This window comes from Pieris napi, chromosome 13, assembly GCF_905475465.1.
Source record: "Pieris napi chromosome 13, ilPieNapi1.2, whole genome shotgun sequence".
Taxonomy (NCBI): Eukaryota; Metazoa; Arthropoda; class Insecta; order Lepidoptera; family Pieridae; genus Pieris; species Pieris napi.
In genome coordinates this window covers 6356733-6377114 of record NC_062246.1, presented here as the reverse complement: position 1 = coordinate 6377114, position 20382 = coordinate 6356733, and the positions used below count along the sequence as shown (strand labels likewise).

Below are 20382 nucleotides of genomic sequence, written 5' to 3'. Positions count from 1 at the left end.
TTGGATTTACTATAACAAAATTAGAACACAAGATAATATTTCACGAGTACGATAATCTAGAGGATTTAAAAGGTAGGTTTTGGCGTCGAATGGGAAAGGAGACACATACACACGGTAACAAATTTTTAAATCTAATAGGCAAGTAGGTGATCAGCCTTCAATGCCTGACACACGCCGTCGACTTTTTGGGTCACATGTCGGTTTCCTCACGATGTTTTCCTTCACCGTTCGAGTAAATGTTAAATGCGCACATAGAAAGAAAGTTCATTGGTCATTGGTTAAGTGGAAAGCCGGGGCTTGAACCTACGTCCTCAGGTATGTGAGTCGCACGCTGAAGCCACTAGGCCAACACTGCTATTAAGCAAGTATTATCATAAAAAAACAATCAAAAGCCACGAATGTACAATTAAACCTTTAACAGAGCATGTTATAAGTCTCACTACACCGTTTCATATCATAAGCGTACTAAGAACGTGTCAGGTACGGGAACGAGCATAACTCTGACAATACACGATTCATTCATTCATGATTCTAGCCGGGTATAATTTCGTACTTTTCCACGCACAGTTATGGTACGACACGGTATCGACTCTTTTAGTGCTAATCACTTTTGTGTGCCGTCTAATGTACCATTATTTTCAGGTTTAATAATGTCTTCGGTGCCTTTCAAGATCCCGGATGAGTTATATGACGATTTTTTTTTAGACTTAAGCCAAGAAATGCAGATGTTTGACACTGAAAAATACAATTACAAGAAATCAACTAATGATAATGTTCTTAACGCGCAAATACTCGTTTTATATGTTGAAAAAAAGTAATAATGTCTGGATTCGTTTTTAAGGAATATTAATTGTTCTGAAATTGAAATGTAACATTTAAATATAAAATACAAATATTGAAATACATAAACATATATTCTATACACCTCTTCTCTTCTTTCATTTTGTAAAATTTTATTTAAGTTCAAAATTACAATACCTTCTAATGTGTCTCACTTTACCAATTGGTAGCAATAGAACCTGTGGGTTCGATTCCCGTAGAAATATCTTACACAACCAAAAATGTAGTCAACGGGTTAATTAGAAAACCAATATTAAGTAAAACTTAATTTTAAAACTAGCTAATACAATTTTAAATAAAGTAAAACAACCTTAAAGACGGCTGTTTACGGCTTCACCCTTTTTTGCGAATCAAAACATATGACATTTTAATAATTTTATTATACATTTTTCATATATTATTCAACATTTCAAATACAACACAGGAAATTCACTGTTTCCGACGTAGCGATGGACTTGATAAAATAATTTCCTAAAAAAAATGACGAACCAATAATTTTTTCGTTACCTCCGTGAAATTTAGTGTTCGATTACTTCTTACCCTGCAAAGTGTAATCAAATATAATAATTTGTAATGATATAAACAATTGTAAGGGCTAGTTAATCTATTTCTTAGGGTAGGAAATTAAACACTCCAATAATGACTTGTTTCATCCAATCATGACTATAATTCACATAACTGACTTTACATAAACTGTATTAACAGGGCCGCGCCGCCCATGTGTGCGAAGTGTGCGGTGCACACAGGCGCTAAGACAATGAGTGCGCCGCCACCGAAATTATTTATGTTACACTACAATATTCTTACTTACGTTTGAAGTGTCATTTTACGCTTTGGGTTTTAGTTTACGTTAATTACTCAGAGTTTAGCGAATCAAAAGAAAGGCCGCTGCGCCGTGTTTTTTGAGTGTGTTTGTCTTATGATTTCAATCATATGCCGACATACCTTAATAAAATCCAAAATGAACAAATTTTTATACTCGGTAACCAAATTCAACATTTTATTTTAAATTTTTGTCGAATTAATAAATATTTTTCAATAATACTGGATTGTACTCCTGACATTTCACACGAAGAGCAAATAAGTATGATAATAAGGTTTGTCAATTTTAACATGGAAACTATAAAGTTGGAAATAAGAGAGCATTTCCTTGCTTTCTGTCCAATTATAGATACGGCTCTGGAGTAACGTCATTTAAAATAGAAAAACTAAATTAATTTGGACATAAACAATTTAATTCAACATTAATCACGTTTTTCGGTTACGCGCCATGTTGCTTTTTGAAGTCAAACTTCTTTATCGGCGTTAGAATGAATTTTTTATCGACGTATGGGAGAAATTTTGTAGCAAATCGTCACGTTTTTCGGTTACGCGCCATCTTTTTCTTGTCCCTACCACGGTTGATCCGAAGAGATTCGAAGCCATTAATAACAAAAATATATAATAACGATAACAATGATAGTAATAATTCTATTATAGCCCGGTCATTTTAGACATAAAAATAGTGATCAAATAAAGAAAATTCCGACAAAGCCAAATTTTCGTAGAGACCTTAGGTTTACCACAAGGAATAAAGTGTCAAAAGTCCCCATCAGTCCCATGTGAGCTTAGCGACTTATTCGGGGTCAAAGGTCAAAATTTTAGGTTTTTTGGATTTTTCTCGAAAACGGTAAGTTTTATCGAAAAGTACCTCAGAGCACAGTTGTAGATCTTAAAATTCTCTAAAAAAATGGTCCCTATGATTTTTTCTCTAAGACTTACTATTTCCCAGATATTGCGCTTGTAAGAATCATATTCCACATATGCCACGTATATACATATTTAGGTACTCAAGCAAACAAAAATGCCTACTCGTGTCTCTTTTATGTATACATTATTAGTAGAACCTGGGAAGGCGCAGCAACGGACAGAAATATATTCTTCTAAAAGTTTATCAGCTTATCCAAAATGCCAAAACTTTATTTTATTTTTACATGCGATGACCGGATGCGATACTACGTCAGCAATGTTTAGAAGGGGCAAAAATTGAGTATTAAAATTATTTGGAAAAAAAATGATTTGATTGACTGCGCAAAAGTATTTACTGAAATTCATTCTTCACCTCAAATACTAATTACTAAAGGAATTCGGTTTCTTCTTGCGGTTTATGGAGCTCCAAAAAAAATTGATTGCATAGATACGTACAGATATTTAACATTTGTAAAAAATACACGAAACAAAAAGCAAGTACAGCTATCTTGTCTTCCTCCAACATCGGCATCTGCTAGTCAACATTTGTTTCGAGTATATTATCAAGTTCAGACATGGCAAGGCAATGAACTGAACCCTGAAGACTGGGGTTGGAAATTGATAAATAATACTTTGGAACCGATTCGAACTTTACTGCCCCCTGCTCCAGAAAAACTTCTTAACACTATTTTTTGCAATTGCAAGAAAGGTTGTAGTGCCAAATGTGGCTGTAAAGTAGGGTTGCAGTGTTCTCCAGCGTGTACCAATTGCCAAGGTGTCTCTTGCTCAAATGTTCAATTAAATACAAGAGAGGAAGATTCATGTGATTTTGATGAAGAGACAACTGATTCATCTTCATTTGAACAATTTCTAAGCGCTTATCAACAGGAAAGAGAAGAAGAAGAACAAGAAAACATGATTGTTGAAGTTGAATATGAAGAGTATGAGTCAGATTAAAGTAATAAAAAAAAGTTTGAACGACAGTTAAACTCAATAACCCATATCAATAATCTTCATACTATTAAATAATTATTGTTCCTGAAAATATCGTTAAAAAGGTTCGTGAAATAGGCCTACCGGGGATACCACGTTAAAAAAAACGCACCGAGTACACTACCTCACAGGTGGTGAGGAAATGTGTGCATATTATGTAGAACGTGATTCTTACAAGCGCAATATCTGGGAAATAGTGGGTCTTAGAGAAAAAATCATAGGGACCATTTTTATAGAGAATTTTAAGATCTACAACTGTGCTCTGATGTACTTTTCGATAAAACTTACCGTTTTCGAGAAAAATCCAAAAAACCTAAAATTTTGACCTTGGACCCCGAATAAGTCGCTAAGCTCACATGGGACTGATGGGGACTTTTGACACTTTATTCCTTGTGGTAAACCTAAGGTCTCTACGAAAATTTGGCTTTGTCGGAATTTTCTTTATTTCAATTGTCTAAAATGACCGGGCTATTACAATTAATGAAATTCTGTAATAATCTTAGTAGTAATAAGGTAAAATGAAATAATTGTATTTGTATTCATGTCTATGATAATAAAAGCCTTTTGTTAAACTTTATTTAACAAATTTCGTTAAGTTGCATATAGTAGATCATTTTTCGAAAAATAAGGTCATAAAGAAGTTTCACTTCTTACGTGTGTACACCTAGTACACGCACACATTTTTTTAAATAAATATCATTAGTTCAAAATAAACATTGTTCTGACAACCGAAAATCGATTTTAGGTTGTCATAACCCTTTGACAGATTTACATCGCACTTAAGCTTTTATTGCTTTAAGAATAATATAAGGCCTACCTTAAATTACTTACAATTTCTATAATAATAAAATAAAATATAATAATAAGTGTTTAGAAATGCTCATCGAATCAGTCATATAGTCAATAGGAAGTACTTCATTTTCAATTTAAAAGTACATTTTATGGTATTCTATTTAAATTATACAAAATAAGCGTGCGTATGTTTGTAATATATGTTTTAAATATAAGTCGCTATTAATTTTATTCGCTTATTAGATATATATATCAAATATTACATATGAGTAGAATCCACAATATTTGAATATAATACAAATTATTTTTTACGCATTTTATCATATTTCGTGTATGTAATATTTGATGTGTTATATGTATAAGTACAAGAAGAAGTGTTTAATATTATGTTCGGACATGAAGCCACCAAGCCCAAATATTTACGATAAGATATATAAATTCCCTAAATCTTCTATTTTGATCGTTAACCTACTTTAAAAACCTGAAGGTGCAAAGTGTTTATGTTTTTTACTTACATGTTTCTTAAAAAATAATTTCATAACCTTATTGGATAAGATCTTGACTGAACATTGCGTTTCTTTGATCGTTTTCATTTTTATAGACAAGAAGCTGATCAGCTTTCTGTGCCTAACACATGTAGATTTATTAAAGTCAGGTTTCCTTCGATGTGAGCCTTCATAAGAAACAAGTTTTAATTGCGCACATAGAAAGGTAAATTCATTAGTGCACAACCGTGAGTTGAACGCACCTCAAGGTTGAGATTCGCACCTTTGGACCGTGAGAGAAGCCACTAGGCCATCTCTGCTGTTACTAGCCCCGCACGTTGATATTGCGATGGAACCTTGTCACAATAACAGCTGCGTGACGTCATCCACCGCAAAAAATTACAACAAAAAAGTTAATAATAAAAACTTTAGAGGTGTCAAGGGACACCCGAATGGAACGAAATTCCTTTCGATTAATTTATATGTTGATTGGTATCATAACAGTATGATAGATTTACTCGACACCAATCTTACGACGAAAAAAAAAAAACAGGAGGAGGTGTTCTCAGGCGGTCACCCATCCAAGTACTGACCTCGCCCGACGTTGCTTAACTTCGGTGATCGGACGAGTGTATTACAATAGCAAATAGCAAAAAAGTGTCGTGACAACTTTTCGTAAGAATTTATTCCGTCTAGCCTCCTTTCACAACGCGCGATAAGGAACTTCGTTCCAATAATATTCAAATGTCGGTCACAAGTTGTTTTGTTTAGTGTCCGAAGCATTTTTAGGGCACGGTTTATATTTTGAATCAATAACTTAGAGTCCTCTTTCTTATTAACGAAATAATTGTCCACTTTAATAATCATTTCACGAGCACGGTTGTTATTTACTTTCTTGCTCATTTTAATAGGATAAGTATGATAACAAAACTAAAACAGGATAACGAAAATAAAAAGCAATAAAAAACAAATTAGATGTGAACATCGCTCTATAACCGCCGACGCACTTTACCGGCGCGGTCAGCAGGATACGTTCATATAACATTACCAAGGACTTTAATTGATATTACGAAGTTGATTTATAACGAACGTTTTCACGGTAAACTACCCATTTATGCAACGAGTATACACTATTGACATGTAAGCATTGAACTTTTTTAGTAATAAAATAATATTTATTAGTAACCTAATATTACAAAATACAAGGTGTTTTATAGGTAGTCACATTAAAACGATAACTCATAACGCAAAAGAGATCAACGATATTAAACATTTTTCAAAATTTGAATTAAATCTGTTAAGTCGTTTGGCCACAATAATGTTTTTTGTTGTTACAAAAAACATCACATTGTATGTAGTAATAATACAATGGATATTTCCCATTGATAATTTTTACAAGAGACGTAGTCGTTATATGTTACGCTGTTGTGCGAAAAGAAGGGAAATATCTTTCTAATAGTACCTAGTATTAAAGATACTTCCTTCCTTTTATTGTAATATGCATATTGGCACTGATATCCTTTAAATAAAAAAATAAATGTGATTAGGTTTAAAACACGCTGTATAGATGTTGTGTAGCACGTACCATACATTAAAAATTATAATTGCGATGTAACTTACACTTGACGAGGACACCAGTTTAAACCATAAAAGGAAATGGCATGGCGGAATCGTTCCCTTAGCTGATCGGGCAAGTCTCCCTCTATGTTAAGGGTAGTGAAATTAACACTTTCAGAAGCATAGTGTTCATTTGCGAATCGTATCATATCTTCACTTATGTCACTGCCTGTCATAGTCTTGCAAGTAGGAATTAATTCTTTGAATATTTTTGATGTCAAACTCCTATCGCCACAACCAATGTCTAGGATCGTTGAGTCTATTTTCCAATTTATTATATTCTTATAGATACTTCATTGCATTAGTCGTCTGTAGAGGTCATTTTGGTCAAATATATAAATATATATTTACATACCAGCGTGTTGATTATTTTTGATAAACAATGAGTGATTTTAAAAGAAAATAGGGTAAAAAATCTATTTTATTGGTGAGGTTTCTAACAAAAAATCAACGCCGGATTATACTGCTGCATCGTCCAGTAAAATATTTGTTTTGGAAAATGTTCAAATTTGCCCCTCCATTGACTAATAATGACAGTGATTCTGATTATGAAATATTTAACGATAAACCTTTTTCGTTGGAGCACACGCAGTAAAACAGCACTGACGCTTCTAAAAAAATTAAACGAATTGTTACCATTTGCGCGTAATGTGCAAGCAATCAATGTGCTTACCATGTTTTAATGAAAAACACTTGGCATAATTAATAAAACTTTTAGAATCGATAACTGAGATATTATTTTATTCCCATCACTACTTACTACACATATTGAACTATCTTCGGTTGCGGTACGAGATCCAATCGATATCTAATTTTTTTTTGGTATTTGTAGTTTATTCAAATGTCATAACTGCGTGCGAACCTAGCAAAATATAAAGCAATTAGCTATCTTTCACCCACAAAAAATTCAAAATATATGTCATTGTTTTTTTGGAAGATATAAATTATTTTCAAAAGTGTATTTTTAGGAGACTGATTAGGTCTCAAACGCACCAAAGGATAGGCTTGTTACGAGATCTTTTAGGTCTCCAAAGCACCAGCTGAAAGTTCTTTAAAAATGTTGGCGCAGTGAACGTGTTAATATAGATTAAAAATAACAATGAACCTAATATATATCCTTGTGGGACGCCGCATGTTATTGGTAATTCTGATCTTTGAGCATTACCTAATTTTACTATCTGGGTTCTGATTGATAGATACGATTTGAAGAATTTTAGTGCACAATCTTTTATTCCTCGTTCTTATTATGCGTTTATTTTGCGTTCCAATTTTTTAAGCAATAAGTTGTGGCCTACAGTGTCAAATGCTTTTTAATCAAAAAAGACAGCGACACTTTTTTAGAGTCAATATTTTGGTTTATATAACTAACGATATCGGCTGTAGTTGATAAAGTGAGTGATTATTATTTTAATCTAAAGCCATACTGGCGTTTAAAAATAAGTGAAGTCGTGAATAAATATTTTTTTCTAATATTTTTTGATATTGTAGATAGAATGGATATTGGTCTGTAATTACTGGCCGCTGGGGTCGGTTTTAGGGCGTGATTTATAGATAGGAATAACTTTAGCTTTCTTAAGAGAATCCGGAAATTTACATTTATGCTGCAGCTTATTAAAACAATAATAACGTGAGTTAACCCAATTTAATCAAACATACATTTGTCATAGGCTATACGGCACACATTAGGTATAGTTGAGATTTATTTAAATATTCACAGGACACTTCTGAACATCTAAAAAGTAAACAGTCGTATCCTATTAAATTAAATTTGTTATGATTTGAACACAAGTGCACTTAGCGATAATGTTGACGTCCCGGTCGTAGGTATTGTTTTAATCGTTCCGTACTAATTTATTAAAACTTATTTATCGCATACATCATGCTTGGTTTTACAGAACTGCGTTCCAGAACATATACGATATCCTTAAGGACCAAGCAAGTTGTTTCGCGATTGTCATAGGAAAAGTATCATCATGCGATTCCTACAGGACCCTTGCTAAAGCCGAAAAATGGAAGCCATGGGTTTTTGACGTTGAAAGATATATATCTCTATACCATGACAGTCAGGTATGTATAAAATAATTTAATTCACTCTAGCAAACGCTAGTTATTATTTCTTAATAAAAGTTATTAATGAAATAATTATTATAATAATAATAAATATATTATTATTATTTTTGTAGGCCCGCCAAACGTTGGGGCGATTGATTAAGTTAATTTATTCCCAATTACATTAGACAAAGCGCATTATTCAACTTTATGTCATGTGACATGGGTACTGGAGTTTAGTATTTAAGTAGTTTCTGGATATATACACGATTCATCTGCGTGTCGTCTCTGTATAAATATTATTCTGCGTGGATATTTTGCAAAAAATCCTATCAAATATGATGGAATGTTATAGTACGACACGGTATGGTAGGCAGATGTTTTTAGTGCTGATCACTTTTGTGTGCGGCCAAGCTTAACACAAAGTTAAGTCTATAATTTTTCCTAAGTTTCTCGCTCAGTTCATATAGTTAGATCAATCCTTAATATTATTTATGATAAGAACAATTTATTCAGTTATAAAATGCGTCTAAAACACTCATCCGAAAAGGGTGTATATTCAAGTTACTCTCCCCCTATTAGTCTTTAGGAAAATTCAAATAAATATACCATTATTTTCAGGTGCAATAATGTCTGTGGTGCCTTTCAAGATCCCGGATGAGTTTTATGACGATTTTTTTATGGACCTAAGCCTAGAAATACAGAGGATTGACACTAAAAAGTATAATTACAAATTATCGACGAACGATTTTGTCTATATTGTGCAAATACTCGTTTTATATGTTGAAAAAAATATATACAGTCTGGATTCGGTTTTTTAGCAATATTAATTATTCTTAAATTGAACATTACATTGTAACATTGAAATATAAAATACAATTATTAAATATATAAAAATAATATATTCTATATACCTCTTCTTTTCTTATATTTTTTGTAATTATATAAGAAAAGAATGTATGCTGGTTTTAACCTATCTACTGATATTCGCGCTTTTCTTTTAGACATTTGAATTAAAATGACTCTGTAAGGGCCTTCATAAGGGGGTTGTAAAGACGTCCTAACCGTATTAACTCTAACGAAAACTTGGTCACATGTTCTTAAATCTGGATGAACAAAAATATTTCTTGAATCATGCTGACGTGTCGCTTTAGGTCTTAAATCTCTAATCAAATTCATCATTGGTGAACACTTTGATTTACCTAATTCATATCTTTATGAATTTCTATTTCTTTTCCTACCGGCTCAATAGTACACAACACGTTAAAGTATAAATTAATTTATAATTTTCGCATTATGCATAAATCATCCCATTTCGTTTTAATGGTCAGGTTAATATGAATTTGCCTTTATTCTGACGATAACATCTAAGGCTAAGGAATCACGAAGCGGTTTTTACCCGCGCCCGCCGCGATTGCGCCCGCAGCCTTTGTAGAATAAAACAAACCACAGATGGCGGGTTGCACCCGCGCACTCTACGATCGAATGGCGGGCGACTTAACGGATACGGACATTCGAAAATAATTAAAGAACGTTTCTTCATCCTTCTTAACTTATTATTAAGAGTAACAAATAATCCATAACGATCTCTTTCCACAATCAGTGGATGCACCGAAAACCTTTCAGGCCTTTATTTTTAATTCTTCTGTGAAGTAAGTATAACGCAACATCTCGTTTCTGGTGCGTGTCCATGGCGGTCTGGAACTCAACTAATCGTTTAACCACCCGTATTGCAATAATCAACCGCCAAGTTTGCGAGCGATAATCGCAACCGCGACGGCTGCGTAACCGCACAAAACTCCGGTTTTGTGAGTTTTAAAAATAAAACTCCATTCCGTACTTACAAAACCGCTTCGTGAGTCCTTAGCCTTACCCTTACTACCTGACCGCTGCGCAAACGCTATCAGAAATTTGCCGAAAAGCACGCACGAACAATGCTTAACGTCAAATTGTATAATAAATCAAATGGTCTACAGAAGACTAATACATTGAAGTGTTTAGAAGAATATAAGAATATAATCAATTGGAAAATAGACTCATCGATCCTAGACATTGGTTGTGGCGATGGGAGTTTGCCATCAAAAATATTCAAAGAAATAATTCCTACTTGTAAGACCATGACAGGCTGTGACATAAGTGAAGATATGATACGATTCGCAAATGAACACTATGCTTCGGAAAGTGTTGATTTCACTACCCTTAACATAGAGGGAGAGCTGCCCGATCAGCTAAGGGAACGTTTCCACCATGCCATTTCCTTTTTTGCTTTAAACTGGTGTCGTCGTCAAGAGTAAGTACATTGCAATTACAATTTTTGATTTATGGTATGTGCTACACGGCCTTCTGTGCCTGACACGTTTATGATTTTATGGGCGTGTAGGTAACCTACCTCCTCTCCAAGACCATCATCGTTTTTTAACCCATGACTTGGTTTTTTGTAAACTTTTATGTAATATACTGCTCAAAACAATTAGCGGAACAAGATTTTTCTCCTTTCTATTGCTTAAACTAAAATTAGATTTAAATTAACTTGTACGCTATTTTTTACCTTGTCAATTTGTTAATTACTACAATTAATAAAAATCGGCGTTTTGGTTAGTAGTCCTATATTCTATAATAAAGTGGCAGTGTGTCTAGAAACACCTAAAAACAAAGTGACGTCTTTGAACTTAGCTGACTAACGCCATCTTGTAGATGGCGTTAGTCCGCTAACAGTACATTTATTAATTATATATCAAATTGAAGCTAATTTTTTTCAATTAATTACTGCCGCCTGTGCGAAGTTTCAAGCCATTGCGCATGGGTCGAATGTTAGTGTTCTCAAACTGAATAGATGCGGCATTTTTATTCTAACATAAAGCCACTCTGTTTTAGAACGATGAATGTTCGTCAAACGTTCGTCGATCCCTTAGGTTGCAAATATGCCCACAAAATATATACAAAAATTGTATTACTCGTATAATTTTGTTCCTAATTACGTAATAAAAATAAATAATAGTTTAAAAAAACTAAAAAACACGCTTTTAAAGCACATCAAACTAAAAAGTGAAAAATAATAAGTGGTAATGAACAAAAAGCCCATTTCCCCCCCCCCCCCCCCCTCTACAAGAAATATGAAGGTGCAGAAAAAAAGACAGAATCTACCCCAGGGGGGTACCACACGCGCTCGCGGTGGAGAATCCCCCTCTGGGCGTCCAACACCGGGACACTCTGCGCCCGGTGGTGGACGCACAGGCTGCCCTTCGTATTCTGGGGGGGGCAATTCTGCGCTCGAAAAAAATAACATAATTCGTTCTCGGGGCAAACGGAGCAAACCTACAAAGGCACCCCCGTCCACACTCGCCGTGGACTTCACAAATGTTAGGGGGCTCAATACCAATATCAACGCAGTCCACTACCATTTAGAGACTGCGAAGCCGGCCTTGCTCTTTCTTACCGAGACTCAGATTTCCTCCCCGGCTGATACTTCCTACCTCTCCTACCCGGGGTACAAATTGGAACATTCATTTGTGCCGCGGGCGGGAGTTTGCGTGTACGTCAGAGAGGATATCTGTTCTCGTCGCCTCGGGACGCTTGAAGGAAGGGACCTATCTAACCTCTGGCTGCGCGTAGACTGCGATGACCATCCGCGATTCTACGCATGCCTGTATAGGTCCCATAGCGGAAATATCGAAACTGACCGACTCATTGAGCACATCCAAATGGCTACAGATTCCCTGCTCGAAAGGGTTCCTACCGCTGAAATCGTGATACTTGGCGATTTTAACGCCCACCATGCCGATTGGCTCGGCTCTGAAACTACCGATCACGCGGGAAGATCCTTTCACGACTTTGCTTTAGCCTACGACCTGACACAAATGGTCCCTGCGATTACGCGAATACCAGATGTGGATGGTCATAAACCCTCTTTGTTGGACCTTCTGCTGACTTCACATCCGGAGAACTATCAAGTCTCTGTTGACCCGCCATTGGGTTCATCAGATCATTGTGTGGTCCGGAGTACTGTGCCATCTACGCGCCCTTCACGGCCCCGCTTTATGGGTTGTCGCCGTATTTGGCACTATAAGTCAGCAGATTGGGACGGGATGCGGTCTTTCTTTGCGTCCTACCCTTGGGGGCCTATGTGCTTTTCGCCGGAAGCTCCAGATTCCGTCGCCGCCTCTGTCGCCGAAGTGGTTCTGCAGGGCATGGAACTCTTTATTCCATTTTCTGCGGTGCCGATCGGTGGCAAGTCTCAGCCCTGGTTTAAACGTTCTTGCAAGGCGGCCTCGCGTCGAAAGCGAGAATGCTTTAAGGCATGGGCGGAAGCGGCGAAATCTCGTGATGCCAATACCAGCGAACTTAAAACAGCATATAACTCAGCCTCCAGGTCCTTCAAACGAGAAATCACTAAGGCAAAGTCAGAGCACATTGCCAGATTTGGCGAGAGATTGGCCCAACTCCCTTCAGGGACTCGAGCCTTCTGGTCTCTCGCCAAAGCTGTCCAGGGGAATTTTTGTCAGCCCTCCATTCCGCCACTGCACAGGGAGGATGACTCTCTGGCCCACACTGCGAAGGAGAAGGCCGACCTTTTGGGCTGTCTCTTCGCGTCCAACTCGACTTTGGATGACCGAGGGAGATCACCACCGACCATTTCGCGGTGTGATTCCTCGATGCCGGAAATCACATTCCGGCAACGTGCTGTCCGCAAAGCACTATCTTCCTTGGACATTCATAAGTCGAGCGGGCCGGATGGTATCCCCCCAATTGTGCTGCGTACTTGTGCTCCTGAGTTGGCTCCGGTCTTAACGCGCCTTTTCCGGTACCTGTACTCGCTCGGCACTGTCCCGAAGTGCTGGAAGACCGCTTCGATACATCCGATCCCAAAAAAAGGCGATCGCTCTGATCCGTCCAACTATCGCCCAATAGCTATAACCTCCTTGTTCTCCAAAATAATGGAAACCATTATTAATTGCCAGCTCTTGAGTTATCTAGAAGATCACCAGTTGATTAGCGATTCTCAGTACGGCTTTCGTCGTGGTCGCTCAGCTGGTGACCTCCTTGTATACCTTACTCATAGGTGGGCGGAAGCAATTGAGTCCAAGGGGGAGGCGCTGGCGGTAAGTTTGGACATAGCGAAAGCCTTCGATCGGGTGTGGCACAGAGCACTGCTCTCGAAGCTTCCAGCCTATGGGCTTCCCGAGAAATTATGCGATTGGATCTCCAGCTTTCTGGCCGATCGGAGCATCAAGGTCGTCATCGACGGAGCATGTTCCGACCTTAAACCCGTGAACGCTGGGGTCCCACAAGGCTGTGTTCTATCCCCGACCCTATTTCTTCTGCATATCAATGATATGTTGCAACTTAGCAACATTCACTGCTATGCGGATGACAGCACTGGGGATATTCTTTACACTGGCCGGGCAGGTATTTCTCGGGCAGTTGTTGATGAGTACCGGAACAAACTTGTGTCTGAAGTCGAAACTCTACTACGTGGAGTCTCAGACTGGGGCAGACAAAACCTAGTCCAATTTAACCCCAAGAAGACACAAGTTTGCGCGTTTTCCGCTAAAAAAACACCCTTTGTCGCTACTCCTCTTTTCGAAAACACTCTTCTTAAAGCCACAGCCAGCATTGGAATACTTGGCGTTGACATATCGAACGACGTTCAGTTTCGCGGTCACTTGGAGGGAAAGGCTAAATTAGCCTCCAAAAAGCTTGGTGTGCTCAGCAAGGCGAGGCGGTACTTCACTCCGGGCCACCGCATGCAACTATATAAAGCGCAAATTCGGCCCCACATGGAGTACTGCTCTCACCTCTGGGCGGGGGCTCCCCAGTACCAGCTCCTTCCACTTGACCGTATACAACGCAGAGCGGTTCGAATCGTCGACGACCAATCCCTCTCCGAGCGGCTTGATCCTTTGGCGTTGCGTAGAGATGTGGGGTCACTCTGCATCTTCTACCGCATTTACCATGGAGAGTGTTCAGAGGAGTTGTTCGGATTAATACCTGCAGCTGAATTTCATCATCGGACGTCGAGACAGAATACGAAATTCCACCCGTATCACCTCGACGTCCGCCGTTCCACAACTGAGCGTTTTTCAAGGCAGTTTTTGCCGCGCACAACCACTATGTGGAACCAGCTGCCCACTGAAGTATTTCCGAACCAATTCGACTTAGGGTCCTTCAAGAAAAGAGCGTACCTATTCTTAAAAGGCCGGCAACGCACTCGCGAGCCCTCTGGCATTGAGAGTGTCCATGGGCGGCGGTATCACTTAACATCAGGTGAGCCTCCTGCCCGTTTGCCCCCCGTTCTATAAAAAAAAAAATAAAAAAAAAAAAAAAAAAAATACTGGTATTATTGTGAAAAAGCGTGGGTTGCTCGATAGACGAAAAATATGGCACAGAGCGACCCATTTTCAGCCTAAATTAGGAATTATTTTTCACTTTTTAGTTTGATGTGCTTTAAAAGCGTGTTTTTTAGTTTTTTTAAACTGTTATTTATTTTTTAGTTAATTTTTTTTAATTTTTTTAATTTTTTTTTCGGATTATTGCATTGTCATCGATCTTTGACAAGTGCGCAAAGTTTGAATTAAATCTGTCCGTTAAAAGTGGGTCAAAATCGAGTCCGAAGGAGTCGGTTACATACATACATACAGGTGACGCTAATATAAAGCGTGAAATAGCTTGTCTTGTCATTGTATGTTTTGCATCTATCTTTTTTGTTCGCACACCTCATAAACAATATGACGGTGACTCGACGCCTTCGAAAAGTATATTTATTCAAACTTTTTCGGCGGATACATCAATTTAGCTATACTTATTTTTTATGTTGATTTTACAGAACTGCGTTCCAGTACATATACGATATCCTTAGGGACGATGGAAGTTGTTTTGCGATTGTCGTAGAAAAAACATCATTATTTGATGCATATAGGACCCTCGCTAAAGCCGAAAAATGGAAGCCATGGGTTACTGACGTTGAAAGATATATATCTCCATACCATGACAGTCAAGTATATAACATAATTTAATTCACTCTAGCAAAGACTAATTTTTATTTCTTGCGATTGTGGTTGATTGGATTAATTTATTCCCAATTAATTACATGAGACAAAGAAGCACTTATTATATTTTGACTTTGGCAAGTCAATACATTTATGAGAATATTTTGTATTCGCGGTATCTTTAAAAATAATAGTAGCTTCCATAATTATAGTACTCGTAATAAAGACAAAATTAGCGCACCAACCAGAAGGCTGCATAAAACGAGTAATTCTTTCCAAGGCAATTGTATACGTTTTTTCAACAAAATCCCTAGTGAGATACAAGCGTTGTCAATAAATAAATTTAAATCGTACATTAAAGTAAAACTGCTTGCTAAGGCTTATTATAATATAAATGAATATTTAAACGATCCTAGTGCTTGGATATGAGTTGCTCCAGTATATATTATAGGTAACACGACTGAATCTCTCGGCTGCATTTCCAGACTCTGGGGCGATCGTCAACATCCACGACTGTTTTAATGTAAAGTGGGAACAAACCGTGATCCATGTGGTATCCAATTATTTCAGTATTATTATTATTTTCTTATGTAGCCAAGTCCACATTTCAAGGATCGTCATGCTCGCTTAAATGTCATTGCTTGTGGCGGCGTCCATGCGTCGGGTTGTCTCTCTCCCTAAAATATGGCGAGGGGGCCGATGGCTGGCCATGCGTCATACTCGTGAACGGGTGCTACTTGTGGTGACTGGTCGTACTTGAATTCGTTTATGCGGTGATGATGTTAATTATTTCGACTATGTGTTTGCGTGTTGTTCCCACGAGCATGTAAGTGCGTGCTCCTATTTCACCATGCCTCCTGCTGATAGGGGACAAGTCTTTGTTTTTAATTTATGTTATTATTATTAATTACTTAAAATGTCATGTGGAACATGGTGTAATGGTTGCAGCTCCTTACAAACGTTGTGTAAAAAAAAAACATGGCGATTAAAAAGAGTGGCGGAGAGTTTATTGCCAGTTCTTCTCTTCTGTTCTACGCCCTTGATGGCAGTAAATGTAAAATTAGAAGCATTAATATATATTTATTTAATGACGAATCACAAGTGTACATTGTGTTACCTACGTGAATAAATGATTTTTGAATTTAATTGAATTGCACACTATTCAGCTTTAAGTACTATTTTGCTACTGTTCCATATAAAAAAAAAACTATTAGCACTACAAATTTTTACGTTTGGGACTAGATTTATAGTATTTGTCTCGTGATCATTTGTTTTTCTAATAGCCAAGTGGGTTCTTTTCTCTGCTTGACATAGACGGGGGACTATAATCTCAGGGATGAAGGTTGCACGCATATAACATATACATAATAAAACCTTTAACTCTTTTAAGCTGTTAAGGTAAGAATAAGATTTTGAGTAATGACACTGCGTTATCTATGTCCCTGTATGTGAAACTCCAGAATATCAAAAGCCCGGAATTTTACCTACAATTGGAACCTACCACAAATTTCTGTTTAATATGCGTTTAATTTAAATATACTCTTTTCAGGATTCCCTTAAAGAATTGCAACAATTATTAGGAAAAATTGGATTTACTATAAAAAAATTAGAAGATAAGATAATAGTTCACGACTACGAAAATCAAGAGAATTTGAAAGGTAGGTTTTGTAACAAATTTGAGAACATTTTTATCAACTTTAGACTTAAGCAAATATTAGCAAAATAAATAACAAACATAAGTCACGAATGTACAAATAAACCTATAATAGAGCATGTTATTAATCTCACTACACCGTTTCATAACATGAGCGTATCTACTAAGAACGTGTCAGGTACGGAAACGAGCACAACTCTGACAGCGCGCACACTTGCCTCGGCCGAGGCGGGTCAACAGTCAACACAGAGCGAGCTGCTTCTCGCGGCAAATGCCTCGCGAGGCTGCTCGTGCTGTGTGGACCCGCCTAATGAGCACAATGCTAATGACCCGTATATCAATTTGACGTGTTGCTTGACTCGTTCCTTGCTATTTTTCCTAAGTTTTTCTCTAGGTTAAAATAAAAATAGATCAATCCTTAATATTGTTTATGATAAGAACAATTTATTCAATGTTATAAAATGCGCCTAAAACACACATCCGAAAAGTAACTTCTACATGTACATTGGACACCACATGTAGAAGTTAGTTAGTCTTTGGGAAAATGAAAATAAATAAAAGTACGATTATTTTCAGGTGCAATAATGTCTGTGATGCCTTTCAAGATCCCGGATGAGTTACGTGACGATTTTTTTATAGACTTAAGCCAAGAAATGCATATGATTGACACTGAAAAGTACAATTACAAGAAATCAAGTAATGATAATGTCCATAACATGCAAATACTCGTTTTATATGTTGAAAAAAAGTAATATAATGTCTGGATTTGTTTTTTTAGGGATATTAATTGTTCTAAAATTGAAATGTAACATTGAAATATAAAAATCATACAATTATTGAAATACACAAACATAAATTCTATATTCCTCTTCTCTTCTTTTATTTTGTAAAATTATGTTCGTTATTACAATAACTTCTAAAAAGACACAGATGACCAATTTATCTAGCTTAACCAATTGGTGAAGTAGCAATGGAACCTGTGGGTTTGATTCCCGTAGAAATATCGCACAAAGCAAAAATGTATCTAGTGAACAGGTTAATTACAAAACCAATACTAAACAAAACTTTATTTAAAATACTGGCTAATACAATTTGAAATAAAATAAAGTAACTACTACCTTAAAGACTAATCATACGAGTCCTGCAGTGTGTACCAAAATTTACGGCTTCACCGTTTTTTAGCGAAACAAAACAAATTAAATTTTAATCATTTTATTAAACAATTTTCTTATAGAATTCAACATTTAAAATAAAACAGGAAATTCGTTTTTTTCTACGTAGCGATGGACTTCATAGAATAATTTCCTTTAAAAAAAAGATGAACCAAGAATTTTTTCGTTACCTCCGTGAAATTTAGTGTTAGATTACTTGTACCCTGCAAAGTGTAATCAAATATATTATTTTGTAATGTTATATACAATGAATACACCAATTATTAATATTTTTTATTGCTTTTTCTTGAGGATAATTATGGAGAACTTACGAAGTAATTACAGTAGGCCAGCTTTTGCCGCGCTCTACTACTATGTGGGATCAGCTGTCCACTGAAAAATTTCCGAAGCTATTCGACTTAGGGTCCTTCAAGACGAGAGCGTACCTATTCTTAAAAGGCCCGCAACGCACTTGCGAGCCTTCTGCCAATGTAAGCGCTTATTTCCAAGCGTAGCAAGCGATGCTTGAAGATTATTCAAATCTTGTAAGATCGCTATTAAAGGACGTCCCTCACGCGGATCATCATTGAGATTCCTACGTCCACGCTTAAACTCGTTAAACCAACTGTAAATAGTGGCACGAGATGGAGCTTCATTAGGAAATGCTAATCGCTTTCTAAAAGTTTAAGATTTGCCGCCAATTCACAAAAAGAAATGACAATTGAATGCAATATACTACATTAGGTTACCAAAGAGTTCTAAAATTGAAATTAAAAAAAAGTTTTCATTAGGAATTTTTCCAACTGGCCAGTTCTAAATATTTTCACTGTTAGTGATGCTGACGTTAGAATTTTAAATAATACAAAAACGGGCATAACGGCATAAAATAACGCATTCATAAATGCGTGTCACATGTAATTATTATGTAACTTTTATTAAGTACAGAATCATATTAAATTTATCTGCTTTCTATAGTACAGGATAATTTTGTATCAAACAAATATTGTTTTATAGAACAGGTGGCAAACGGACAAGAGGCTCATCTGAGGTTGAGTGATATTGTCCGCCGCCTATGGACGCTCACATTGCCAGAAGCCTCGCAAATACAATGCTGGTCTAAATTAATCATTTATTAGCACCTAACTCAAGGTCATTGATCATATCTTTATGATCTATCTGCTCAACATGATAACACATTACAGTATAAATTAAATTTATCATTTTCGTATTATGCATAAATCATCACATTTCATTTTAATGTTCAGGTTAATGTGAATTTGCCTTTTTTCTTACGATAACATCTAGCCGTTACTACCCGACCGAAAACGCTATCAGAAATTCGCCGAAAAGCACGCACGTACGTCGTACAATGCTTAACGTCAAATTGTATAATAAATCAAATTCTCTACAGAATACTAATGCATTGAAGTATCTAGAAGAATATAAGAATATAATCAATTGGAAAAAAGACTCAATGATTCTAGACATTGGTTGTGGCGATGGGAGATTGACATCAAAAATATTCAAAGAAGTAATTCCTACTTGCAAGACCATGACGGGCTGTGACATAAGTGAAGATATGATACGATTCGCAAATGAACACTATGCTTCGGAACGTATTGATTTCACCATCCTTAACATAGAGGGAGAGCTGCCCGATCAGCTAAGGAAACGTTTCCACCATGCCATTTCCTTTTTTGCTTTAAACTGGTGTCGTCGTCAAGAGTAAGTACATCGCAATTACAATTTTGAATTTATGGTATGTGCTACACGGCCTTCTGTGCCTGACACGTTTATGATTTTTTCGGCGTGTATGTAACCTACCTACCTTCCAAGCCCATCATGGTTTTTTAACCCGTCATGGTTTTTGTTAAATTTATATATAATATATATCATGAATACAAAATAAACATTATTATGACAACCGAAAATCTATTTTTAGGTTGTCATAAATGATTTTATGACAGATTTACATAGCACTTAAAGATTTAATAAGTGTTTAAAAATAATTTTTATTTCTTTTCTTGTGTGCGAGAAACGCTCAATATTCATTCAATTATAACTTATTACGTTCATTTTTAATTAAT

At 36.4% G+C, this 20382-nt stretch overlaps 2 protein-coding genes across 3 annotated transcripts in view; both read left to right on the top strand.

Moving 5' to 3' along the window:
• LOC125055338 (juvenile hormone acid O-methyltransferase-like) overlaps window positions 1-20382 on the top strand; it is a 43195-nt gene that overhangs the window by 14448 nt on the left and 8365 nt on the right. The window contains exon 1 of one of the 2 annotated variants that reach the window (XM_047657771.1): window positions 19607-20020. The exons of the other annotated variant lie outside the window; for it this stretch is intronic. Within the exon in view, the coding sequence (XP_047513727.1) occupies window positions 19665-20020 (356 nt within the window). The 5' untranslated portion in view covers window positions 19607-19664. Of the gene's footprint in view, window positions 1-19606; window positions 20021-20382 lie in introns of those variants that run through there. 2 annotated transcript variants of the gene reach the window in all.
• On the top strand, window positions 10432-17947 carry LOC125055330 (juvenile hormone acid O-methyltransferase-like). The gene is made up of 4 exons (XM_047657754.1): window positions 10432-10794; window positions 15328-15499; window positions 17040-17148; window positions 17721-17947. The coding sequence occupies exons 1-4, from the start codon at window positions 10439-10441 to the stop codon at window positions 17894-17896; spliced, it is 813 nt and encodes a 270-aa protein (XP_047513710.1). The 5' UTR covers window positions 10432-10438; the 3' UTR covers window positions 17897-17947.

Excerpts from the sequence above, each read along its gene's own strand:
- LOC125055330 (XM_047657754.1), top strand. The coding sequence starts at position 10,439 with ATGCTTAACGTCAAATTGTATAATAAATCAAATGGTCTACAGAAGACT. Across the intron at positions 15,500-17,039 it reads CTCCATACCATGACAGTCAA|GATTCCCTTAAAGAATTGCA; the intron begins GTATATAACATA and ends TACTCTTTTCAG. Across the intron at positions 17,149-17,720 it reads AAATCAAGAGAATTTGAAAG|GTGCAATAATGTCTGTGATG; the intron begins GTAGGTTTTGTA and ends GATTATTTTCAG.